The sequence below is a fragment of the Oratosquilla oratoria genome, chromosome 1, assembly GCF_046742065.1.
Source record: "Oratosquilla oratoria isolate Oo_2021 chromosome 1, ASM4674206v1, whole genome shotgun sequence".
In the NCBI taxonomy this organism is placed as follows: Eukaryota; Metazoa; Arthropoda; class Malacostraca; order Stomatopoda; family Squillidae; genus Oratosquilla; species Oratosquilla oratoria.
The window spans coordinates 57,061,340-57,074,106 of record NC_134777.1 but is presented as its reverse complement, the minus strand read 5'-3'; the positions used below and the strand labels follow the sequence as shown (position 1 = coordinate 57,074,106).

The window sequence follows — 12,767 nt, the reverse complement described above, 5'->3', positions numbered from 1 at the left end:
GATTAGCAAATAACAATTACAATTGTAATTTTCATATAAAAATATATAAAATGTGAAGTAGATGACATTTCAAAATTGTGCGACAGTACACGAATAACAACAGCAGGTATCTGTTTTGTTACACGTCGGCCAATCACATCTCGCCACACCAGGATACAGTCTGAAGCTCCGCTGACGTAGCGCACCCGGCGTCTCGCGGTTCATGATCGTAAAGTCTTCACAGTGAAACACGTGCTAAATTGTTGATTGGGGGTGTTAACGCTGTAAAGATCGGCCGCATTTGTACCTGAAAAATTGCTCTAGGTGGGTGTTTAATTGTTGAAATGTTTGTATGCAAGGCTTGTTCCCAGATGTTTGAATGTACCAACCAAATGGGTAAGTGTCATACGATCAGCTGATTGAGGAACAACTCTGGTGTTTCACGCAAAAGGAAAATATAATAAATCTTTATATTCCTATCAGTCTGAACTTAGTAAGAGTGGAAATTGATTCACATATATTCTAATGAAGTAAAACTGAAAATTACAACGTTATCAAGGTCTTCCTGATTCTACAATTTCTACTTGTAGTTGCGCTCAGCAGGCATGTAAGTATTAAGTATGAAATGTTTAGTTGATTAATCGAGATTCGGGTTACATTTTTCACATTTATGGAAGTGATGGGAAAGTTTTTTTTAAATGAGTAATCTTGCATGTTAACTGGGACATACCAAAGGCATTTAAAAGTTAAATGTAACAAAAACAAAGGATCAATGATTGAGTTGGGAAGGACATTATATTTTTTTTAAGATCACTGAAATTGGTTAATTGTTTTGGCAATTATATTAACAGATAAGAAGTGACAAACAATGTCATACACATGCATTTTTTCACTTAGTTCTTGAGACTGAGTACAATAATGAGTAAAGGTTACTTTACATTATTACAATTTTTCAGCAAGATCTTCCCAGAAACTATTGGTGTCAAGAAAATGTGATTTTGTGTGAAAGTTGATCAGTCTCACGAGTAAGCCATTTCATTATTTTATATATCTTTAGGGTATTCATTGAGATACAGGTGTCCTAGAGGCCCTGTCTACAAATAATGTTTTCTCTCCTTGACCTTGGGTGCTAAATGTGATTAAATCATTTCTTATCCTTATCACTTATGTATTGGAAACATGATAGAGAAGACCCCCCCCCCTTATTTCAACCAACTTTAGAAAAAAATTGAAATAATTATTTTGGTATCCTGAATATATACCCTCCCTTGCAGCAGACCCACATTTCTCAGGAAACTGTCAATAATGACAATAGCCACCAATTCAAGACACTGAAGAGATTTCTTGTTTGGAGTGAGTACAAGGGTCAAGGTACTCTGTCTCATGTGTGATGGTCTCGTATAAGTCTGGGTCTGTGTTGATATTGCTCTAATGCTGGCTGGTGACTTGAATGTAGTGGGTGTCAATACAACTCTTAATTGTCATGGGAGTGATTTCTCTGCTGAGTTGACCATGAGAGAAGCTTAGTGGAGAACAGAATTTGGTAGTCATTAAATGCATACTTGTTTTATGACCTGAGTATGTATATTTTTGTATGATCATACTGAGGGGAAGTTATTTTAGATCTTGAATGGAATAATGTTGAGGATTTGCATTTGGTGGACCATACTGATGTGACATGATGAGGGGTAGGAGGGTGGCTTTGATGGCTCGTGCATAGAAATTTGAACCTATCGTTTGTGTGACTCCATGGCCTCTGAGTGGGGGTGCTCCATTGATAATGTTTCAATGATTTATTTAGTAGTGTTTGTTGGTTGTCCATAGGTGGAGATGAATTATAGACTAAAGGAGGAAAGTAAATGTTTTGGGTATGTGAATGAGGCATCAGGGGATTAATACAAAGAGAAGAATGTATGATGGAGTGATTGCAACCACAACACTGTATTGAAACTTGGAGTTCGAAGGATCAGAAAGGAAAAGCCTTTGTTTGAGAAGGATGATAGTGTTATGAGGGTGAATAGTTAGAAATATAGAGATGAAGCAGAGGAGGGAGGTGCAAAGAGAGTTGTTGGTTAGGGTGGATCAAACAGTTTTGAGATGATTTGGCTATGTGGAAAGAATGCATGAGGAAATACTAGCAAAAAGTGTGGAAAGTAAAACTAGGTGAAATGGACCTGAGAGGAAGATCAAGAATAAGGAGGATGGATGGCATAAAGAGGGTATAGGATGCGAGATGTATGTTTGCTGAACAAGGAAGATAGAGAGGTTGGCATGAACGGATGGTGTGTGCATGGCTCCCATGTTTTTTGGGGGTTTATCGCGTGGAGGGAGTGCCAAAGAAGGGGATAGGTTTCCAAGTGATTTGTGAATGTATAATCTCTACATTGATCACAGATGCTGAGCCAGTGGTTGCTACAATTAGGAATGGAGAGTGGTTCTTAATAGATAAAGTAGTGATGCAGTCCAAATGAATGTTTTTATCTGACTACTGAGTTGCTCTTGAGATTCATGGTAGTCTGAGGCAAGTGATGTTGCTGAACCAAAGGGTATGCAGACACTGTTTTGACTGTTTTGTTGGTCATTATTCTAGATAGCTGATTAAGGTGTGAGTGGGGGAGCTGGGGCTGTGAGAGGATGTTAGAAATATGTATATAGAGGGGAGCTAATGGTTAAGTGTCATTTTAATGTAATGGATGAACATGGGCTAGGGTGGTTGAGAAATTGATAGATAGTAGTGTGGGACCAATGTTGGGTTCCAAAATAAGGTAGACCTACTGGGCAAACATCAAAGAGGATTGTCTCCCTGCCACTCGTCTTTAGGGCCTATCATTACCCTCATCTCCATCTGGAGGTGTAGCACCCAAAAGGATGGCACTGTCTCCTAACCAATAACAAAATTTCTTCCACTATCAGTTTGGACTGTTTTTCCTCCCTCTTTTCACTTGAGCAGAGTTGGCGGCTGCGCCCTTCATCCTCCAATTAGACGGGACATAAGATTACTTCATCTGTTGCTATCAGCTTGGAATATTTATTTCCTTTTTCACATAAGGAGATGTGGGAACCTTCATGTTTCTACTATCCAGGAGAATACTTATTATTCATCTCATGTTGGCATTATTTGATCAACCTCATCTGCCAGCTCATTTGACGCCATAAATTTTGACCTCACCTCCACATTTCTCACCATCCTTGATGTGCTTTAATGGGAGCAACAATGGATGGGTATGGGGTGGGTGAATGGTTTGAGTCAGCCACCCCTATGGTAAAGGGGAGAAGGCCCATTGGTATGTGCTTGCGTGTATCTTATGTGTTACATCTGAGCAAGGTACAGTCCAGCTCCATTCAATTTATCTACTTTTTTATGTTATGTCTCCTTCCTCCACTCTTTTTTTTTTCTCTCCACTATTCCTCAAAATTTAGTAATTAAGTGCCTCCCAGCCATAGGGGGGCTACACAAAACTAGAATGTTTGAAAATATTTAGCTCATTTCTGTACATATTTGTCCATTGTATTCACTCTTCCATGTAATATTCTACTGGAGGCATTATTCTTCTGTCCAACAGCTTTGTTTTGTAAGTAGAGTATGAATGTATGCTCCTTGTTTTGGTAGTTCCTTGTGGATTGGTTCGATTCATACGTTGGCTGAAGTTTCTCACCAGAAAACCATAGCCCCATGGCAACTGGCAACAGTCCTTTGGTTTTAAATAAATTGTATGAAGACCAACTCACCCATTTTCTCCCCAAAGTACCCATGTGAAAAATATCTTCCTCTATCCTGTATTTCAGCTACACTGTATTTTCCATCACCTCTTTACTTCTAACATGGCATAAGACAATCTTCCCAGACTTGAATGAATGGGAAGGTCATTTGTATAACTTTGTATCTTCTTTCTCTTGCTTTGTTGACATTTGTTGAATATTAAAAGGTACTGTCAGACAATTTGCATTATTTATGTGTAGTTTGTCATTGTACTGAAACCAAACTAGCTTTAATGTAGCTCTACTTAATGTAGCAGATAAATTTCTTTGCAAGTTCTTAGAAAATGGGTCAAAGTGTTGAAGATGAGTATTAGCATTTTTTTGTTTCCACATTGGTGGAAGACTTAAAGTGCACACAATTGAGCCACACTGGCAGACTGAGCTTTTGACAATTCATGAAGGACTCTTAGTTGTAGTTTGATGTGATTTTTTTTTTTTTTTTTTTTTTTTTTCTCCCATTGGAATTGAAAATCCATATTTTATAACATTAATATGTATGAAGAATTGAGTTCAAGAAACATATTTTTATGGTACTCAAGAAAAGCCTTTTTTGTTAAGTATGGTAAAAATCTTGTTAGTACTGGAGAGGATGTAGTAACCTAGTTTGCATGGCAACTGGGGGGAGTGTATGGGTGGGGACAGGATCCAGACACTGGCAAAAACTGGCATGGCAACTATGTTTAGGAGAGGTGTACCAGGTGACATTACAACTACAGTCTTGCTTTGTATATTCTTCAAGTTTTGAGGACAATATAATGAAAAAGGAAATAGTGAAAGGTCAGAGGAATTGGTGCCTCCTGTTATGGCAGCCAGCTGGGCAAGACAGAATATCATGATGAACTGAAAACTGGAAAATATAGGATAGGGATTCAACAAAAGGAATGTAGATTGGGTGTGGCTCAACATGTCAGAGGAGTCTTCACACAGATTTACATTGTTACCTTGGATCTTGTTAGCAAGAAACCCCTGGCTCAAGGATATTTGGCAACAATGCCCAGGCTGGCCCTTACATTTCTCTGAGAAGAAGAATTGTATTAGTGTCTGTTTAATTATTATTATCTGTAGCATTAATGTAGGGGCAGTTGAGGTAACCTTTGTTTGATTTTGTACAATTGGTCTTTGGACCACAGTGATGTCATGTTCATTTCTGTTTGATATTAGGTTAGCTAACATGTCAAGAAGGGGCTTGAGTTTCATGAACTGGAAACTCGGTCCCACAGTGGCTGGCATTGTTCCTGAAGCCTTCTTATAGATCTCTCTGGGAAAAAGCTTTGGATTCTTGGCAGTGTTGTATTAATGTGGGATTGTTTGTGTCACAGGCTAATAGTAGAAGAAAGAGGGAGCATTTGCTAGTTGTCTGCCCTCCTTGTGTAAAAAAAAGTTAGAGGAAATGGTTGAAGTTGACAGAAAGACCATGAGCTCAGTACAGATACCAAGTGTCAGACCCTTAGAGCTGCACCTTGAGATGAAGGTGAGGGAGTTGATGGATTTTGAAGATGGGTGGCAGGAATGTCTGATGTATATCCCATAGGTATCCATCACTGGTCCCATTGTATTAGAACAAAATCCTACTTGTAAATCTTAAGTGTAATAGATTCACCAAGCTTTCCACATACAGTTAAAAGTGACTGTATTCAGATATCAATCAGTCTATTGTCCCAGGTCTTGCAGGAGACACACTGCATTGAATATAAATAAGCATTATTAACTTCTTTAATTTGTGCAACATGGGCTCCTGCTCCCATCTAAATATGAATGGCATTAGACAGATAAATTGTTTGAGGGTATCATAGGGGTTGATTGAAATAACTTAAATTCCTTCAGCTTGTGCTCTTGACTCAGCAGAGTGAGTGTGTGGCATAAAGTAGAACAAAATTGGCAACAGCCATCATTATGCCAAAGACCATAGTGGAGTACTTTTTATGTTGTTCATGTTGATAATTCCAAACAACTTTATTCAGTTGAAAGGCAGGCCTCACAGTTGTTTTGAATGGTGAGATCCACCTCCCCGACCGATTTGAGGAAATAGGATCGTCTGGCGTCAACCAGAATTATGTGCAGTTATGTTGGTGAATAGCTGGCATGATCTTTGCTCCTCGGGGGCACAGCCGACACTGCGACATTGTCAAAGATATCGTTAGCGAGCTCACGCCAGAAGGCGCTTGGCAGGTCCGTCTTTGCCCTAAGTTAAGTGCTTAGGTTAATAGGAATCTAGTAGTTGTTGGGATTCGAATGGCCGCGTCGTTCAATGCACGATAGGAATCACCCAGCCGTCACATTGTGCAAATAAGATTGTCGTTTTAATACACATTTGACATTGAAGCCACGCCCCTATCTATTGGTCAAAATAGCTGATGATTCATTTAGACTTCACAAAATTTCACATTTCTTTAGACTTTTATCATTGGCAATATGACCTGTATTGTATGGTTGAACATTAAATGCGGAAACAACGGATGCATTACTGTATATTAATGCATGCAATATCAATGCATTAACAACATTTACTTTTAATATAAAATCGCCATGCGTCTTATGACGTTGGATAGAAAATAAAGTTTACCTGTACACAAACGTATTGTTTTTAACTGATTATTACTTTTGGAGCTAAAAGATACGTTTCTGGTATAGAGTAATTATTTTTTAAACTACTTGCCAGGCTTTGGTTTTTAAATTAATTGTGATTAGGCGATTATAGGCCTCGTTTCAGTCCAGGTGTGAATTTTCCGCACTCCCACAAAGATCGATGCCATATTTTCTAGTCTGTGGTTTTAATGCCATGGAGGTGCATTGTGAGGGGAAAAGTCTAAATATCAAATATTGACACAATGAGTCGTGAATAATTGAAAAGTGAGATTGTCACTAACTTTTGATGGCCCAAGCTGATAGCACGGGCGCGGCTTTTGCGGTAAATTTGTGGAATGTTGGTTTTAATTTTGGACGCGCGTATCATTGTCGAGCCACTTCCGTAATGTGTGGCACACTTAATTTAATTCCAACTGACGGCAGGTTATTCAATAATCCCCTTGCGCACCTGGTAGCAAATCTCGTTTTGATCAGGCATACACGCTAGATGAGTGACATCTGTGAAAACAATCATAACTGCGTGTGCTTTACCCATCGGTTACAGGCACATTGTAAAATACGCCGTACGACAGCAAAAGAGCACATCTGAGTGGATTGAATAATTTCGTTGAAAAGGGAGAAGAGATGTATAATAATTTTGTCTATATATATATTTTCCCGATGATATTTATTTTCCTTACAAAACCGCAGCAGTGAGGGTTTGGTGACGTTGGCCAATGTCACAGATGACGTGGCATGTAGTAGAACAGGTAGTCGTAGCAACCCCGCCCCCTATGCACCCAACGCCTTCCAAGAACAGTTAGTCGGTCTAGAGTGCGGAGCGTAGGGCGGGGTCCTATAATGAAGGGGAGGATGGCTAATAGGGGAGTTTCCAGCAGGAGACGCTGAGCTGCGGCTAAATCGGTCACCTCGGCCAAGATAAAGGTTGCGTCAGTCTATTCTGCGGACCAGTCACATTATAATTCTAAAATTAGATGCAACTAAAAAAAAGTCGCTGTTAGATTTACTATTCTTGAGTCACCATCCTTTCATATTTCCATTACTACCTACGTGACTCCGCATTTTTGACGTGATATTGTTCCCAAGGATATAAACAACGATTATGAGCGAAGAAATAGAATACAAGTTGCTTGTGGAACTGTCATATGAAGCTGTAAACCAGTGGTTCCCAACCTTTTCTGGCTTGAGGCAACCTTGCCAAGCCTTTCAAAAGTCCCCGGCACCCTTATTACAAAATCTAAATTCTAGTTTGTCAGTATTTTTGTTGATTCAACATCAGTGTAACAAAATTTTGTCCCTGGATAATATGAAAATACTCATCTTTCCACCGATGCTGCTTTAATGAACAAAAGTGGATGAGAGTCGGTAATGCGAAAATAATTTTTGCCCTGAATTTTTTGCAAGGGTGCCGCGGCACACCGGTTGGAAACCACTACTGTAAACTGACGGCGCTGCATTTGGTAAAGATCAAGATCTGTGGAGAGAGTAAAGGTCGGCTGAAAAATAAATGTCGCTTTCACTCTCATGTGAATAAAAGCAAGGGTCGCATGACTTGATAGTAAAATAAATATATATCGACAGAACCATAGTGAATATCAGAAAAAATAGAAGAATACCAAGAAGTAACCTCTTTTGATGAATTTTACACCAGTCGTTTATTAGCCTCCACTAGAATGCATCATGCATGACCACCTCGTGACAGGAAACGATTTCTCCACCTGCCAATGTGGAGCCGCTCATATTATACCACATATTAGTAGAATGCTCGATTTACTTAATATCGTGCAACAACCACTGTTGCTATATGTCCCCACTAATAACAATCATATTACATACATTTTGGGTGAAAAACAACAACCAGTGCCTCAATCTCTCCGCAAGTATCTAAAGATAAATAATTAAATAAGTAAAGCAAAAGGATAATTAGAAAGGACTCGAAACAAACCCATATTAAAAAAATGACTAAGATCAATACGTGAAACATACTTTAGAGTACGACAACGGCACGATATTGACTACAAAGGTAGAGGCGTCGGTAACCCAGAAACTACTAAAAAAAATTAAACGATTTTGATAAATTCGACGGTTGTTCAGGCACAGAAGGTGACTACTTGGCTATGCGTCTCGTAGCGTATGCTCACCATGTCGGCACTCCTCGTACCATCCGCCATAGAAGCAACGCGGAGAGGGCCCGGGAATAGGTAATGAGATAAAATACAGTGATCCATTACAGTATTTCTTCTCGGTGATGCATGATCCAACACAAGGCAAGTAACCAAATACTTTCTGCAGAGAGGAGGGTGACGCAGGAATGAATAGAATACCCTGACCACAGGAGGAGGAAAAAGAAAAAGAAATCATCCGGTATGGGAATTGGAGGTGATTGAGATTGTCCATTATTCCCACCCACCCCCCTCCACCTCCTCAGGAGGTATCACGGATACGTGAATAGAATAGCCATGCGGTAGTAGGGATAGGTGGGGGAAGTGCCACCCGGTACGGAAGGGGTTAAGGCCACGTGTCGCGTGCAAGAAGGACACATGTACAGCAGATGGGTCATTTAATTGGTAAAATGTATGGTTGAGCAAGAAAATTGAGATTGTAACCTGCCGTGAGGAGGGGAGAAGTGGGGTGGGCACCTATTGTATGGTTTCGTTCTTGTCAGGACGGAGGAGAGGAGCGGCTCCCCTCTCTTCACGATGCGCGGTCTCCCGCTTCCACCTCTCCGGTCGCGCCCCCAAACTTTTTTCTTCCACTACCCTCCTATCCCTCCTCTACCACTTCCTTTCTTCCTCTCACCCTCGTTCCCCCCCCCTTCCCTCCCCAACTTCCCCCTCTCCTCCTCTTCCTCTTCCTCTCTTCCTCCTCCTTCTCTCCTCTTCCTCCTCCAGCTGGGCTTTTCACTCACTTCTCCTTCCGGTCTTTGTCCAATCTCCTCCAGCGCAATCGTCTTCTCTCCCCTCACCCTCCTTTCTCTTTCTCTTTCTCCCCTCCTTTTCTCTCCTTTTCCAGCCAGCCATTTTCCCTCTCATCTGACCTCTCCTCCATTCTTTCCTCTCCCACACATCCCCGCCTTCTTCCTTTCCTTCCCCTCCTCACCCCCTTCCACTTTTCACTCTGTCCCCATCAGTCTCCCCCATCCTCCCCCCTTTATACCCCCACCCAGTCCTCTTTTCCCCCATCCTCTCCTTTTCCATTTCACCCCCCCCCCTCTCCTGTGTCCTCCCTGTCAGACTTCTTATACTTTAGAAGTAATTAAAATGATCAGGATTGCTTTCATATCAGACCAGTATTGGATGAATATGTAAATCCTCATTAAACACTTGATTGACTCATTAAGGCAGTGTGGTCACTTTTAATAATGTTCTAATGACAAGCTTATTTGACTTTGAGGAACCTTTGATTAACCCATTACTCATTCAAGTCTATCAGTCAGTTTAATGTTGCCTCTCCTAGACCCTTCCTCCAACTAATACAAGATTGTTGTTGTCAGCCTACTGAGACCGCTGTAGGATTACACAGCATCTTGTATAGGATATATTGATCAGTTTATTGTCACTTTGAGTTCCTCCTCCTTACAAAAATCTCCTTGTGAAGTAATGCTCAACAGTTGGATGTCAGTAATGAAGGATATTATGGTGATACACTATAAGATGTCAGGCTTGTAAATTTACTTTGGCTCTTGGGAACAAGTGCACGTAAAATATTCAGGATATGACTGTTCGTGTAAGAGAAAGTGTATACATTTTGTCTTAACTAAAAATTTTTTTTTCTCCATTCTGCTTACTGCATTTTACATTGATACTCATCACTGAGAATTTGTGTTGTAAAACAAATGGAATGGCATTGCAGTTGATTGCAAAACACTTGCGTATGATCTTTGATTGTTTATTGGAGAAAGAATTCTCATACTTTGATTTTCTTTCAGGGTGTGCCAAACCATGGGTGCCACAAAATGGGGATTGATTCCCCTCGCAATCACAGTGGCTGTAGTAAGCACTGCCAGTGCCGTCACTATCATGAGCATAGACTTTGGATCGGAGTGGTATAAAGTTGCTGTTGTTGCAGTGAGTATTTTTTGTTGTTCCTGCATTGCTAATCTTGACTCCCTTCCTACAAGGTTGCACTTATCATTTTATTCTGGCTAATGCCAGACCTTTTTATTCATTTTAGGGAAAGTCACCATACCTTGCCAGACTCAGTCTTCTGCAAGTGCTCTTTTGACTCCACTAGCAGAACAGTTTATCCAAATACACAAGATTAATAATCATCCATTCTTGACCATTGCCTTACTCACCAACTCGGTTCTTGCAGTCCTTTCTTGTCACTTTATATAGAAATTAAACAGCCATGGTGACAATACACACCTTTGCCTCAAATGTGTTGAATTCCATATTCCATTCTCTTAGATGCTCTTTCAAATGTGCAAATTATTTCTTGTACATACATACATACATACAAAAGTGGGAAGTGAAATTCAATATCAAGAAATGTAATGGAATTTGGAAAAAGTATAAACAGAATATCGAGAGGTTATAAAATTGAAGAAGAGGTCAAAAAAGTAAACTCAGAAAAAGACCTTGGAGTAATGATCAGCAAAGACATGACACCAGACAAACATATTAATAAAATAGTCGGAGAAACCTACAATTTATTGAGGTCAATAAAAGTGGCATTTGGCATAGCTCCCTTCCCGTATAATACAACTAGGTAAATACATACATATACCACCAACTTTTTTCCCCCTTACAAGGGAGGTAGCCAAAAACCAAAAGCATAAAATCCACTCCCACCCATTCCACCCCCACATACTCCACTCCCATTCATCCCCTCCCTTCCTCTTATCATGGCTCCTCCTACCCTGCATCAGAAGCAGTGTAGCAAGACATAGTATGGTTGTCTCCTTTAGTCAGTGACCCCCCCCCCTCTCCATCCCCACATGCATAAAATGAGAAGACTGGAGAAATCCCCTCATGCTACATCAAAGTATCATTCACACTTAACTCCTCCCCTCCATCCCCCACCTACTCCCATGCATCACATCATCATCCATACACAACCATTCTCCACTCTCCCCAACTTTCTGTCTTTTCCCTTCCTTCCTCCACAGACATTCCCCTTTCCCAATGCTCCTTTTACCCCATCCATCACATTCTTGGTTACCCCCTCATGTTCTCTCCTTCCACCTCTGCTTGCCAGATCTCTTTAACTAATCTTTCTTCACTCATTCTTTCCATGTGTCCAGACCATCCCAATACTCTTTCATCAACCATATCTCCCACTTCCCTTGCTACCCCTACTCTCCTTTTCATCTCATTTCTCACTATCCAACCTAATAACCCCTACCATACTTCTCAGACATTTCATCTCAAACACATTCAAACTCCTTCTCTTTTCCTCTCTTATGTTCCATGTTTCTGGCCCGTATAGTGCTGTCAGTGCAATCACTCTTTCATACAATCTCCTCTTAGCATCCATTCCCAAATGTCTTTCTCATTGCATTTTTTAATCCCCCAAGGCATTTACTTGCTTCTCTCAATCTATCATACATTCTACCTCCACTCCTCCCTTTCCTGCCACATTCACACCCAAAGTATCCAAAGCTATCCACTTCCTCCAGTCTCTCTCCCTTAATACTCACTTCCAATTTGCTGCCACTTTCTCCCCTTGTATATCTCCTTGCCTTACCTTTACTCACACTTATCTTCAACTTCTTTTGCACACCTCCCCAAATTCTGTCTCTAACTTTCTTAATTCCTCCTCTGATCATGCCACAAGTGTAGTGTTATCAGCAAACATTTAACCATCTCCAGTCCCCAGCTCATTACCCTTGTGTTTACCTCTTGCACCACCCCATCTATGTATAAATTGAACAGCCAAGATGACATAATACATCCCTGGTGAAGTCCCACTTTTATCTCAAACCACTCGCTCTCTCCTTTTCTAATTTTAATACAAGCTCTACTACTCCTGTAAAAACTCTTGACTCCTCTTAACAGCTTTCCTCCTATCCCATATATTTGCAATACCTCCCACAGTTCCTTCTTGTCTACCCTATCATAAGCCTTTTCCAAACCCATGAAGGCCCAAAAAACATCCTTAACTTTTCCTAAAGCTTTCTCACATATCTGCCTTGCCACAAAAATGTGATCCATGCAACCCCTACCTGTCCTAAACCCACACTCTTCCCCACCTTTGTTACCGCACCGTCCAATCACACTTCTCTGCACCCCCTCTAAAGTCATTGAACGCCTAATACTTAAACTTGTCACACCACATATTCCCCTTGCTGACTCACAACACGGTTTTAGGCCACTACACTCCACAAACACTCTGCTGACAAACCTCACACAAAGAATTTTAGATGGCATCAATTCAGATAGGCCCCACCAAAGAACACTTCTTATAACATTAGACATTAGTAAAGCTTTTGATGCTATCCC

General features: G+C 40.6%; 1 protein-coding gene across 5 annotated transcripts in view; it reads left to right on the top strand.

The window, feature by feature from the left end:
• The first annotated feature begins 125 nt into the window (after window positions 1–125).
• The window catches only part of Grp170 (hypoxia up-regulated Grp170 co-chaperone protein), a 65,716-nt gene continuing 53,074 nt past the window's right edge, over window positions 126–12,767 (top strand). Inside the window, exons 1-3 of one of the 5 annotated variants that reach the window (XM_076187655.1) lie at window positions 154–303; window positions 463–586; window positions 10,253–10,391. In XM_076187655.1, coding sequence (XP_076043770.1) covers window positions 585–586; window positions 10,253–10,391 — 141 coding nt within the window. In that variant the 5' untranslated portion in view covers window positions 154–303; window positions 463–584. Of the gene's footprint in view, window positions 587–10,252; window positions 10,392–12,767 lie in introns of all 5 variants that reach the window. The other 4 variants (XM_076187709.1, XM_076187831.1, XM_076187612.1 and 1 more) reach the window with 4 other exon arrangements.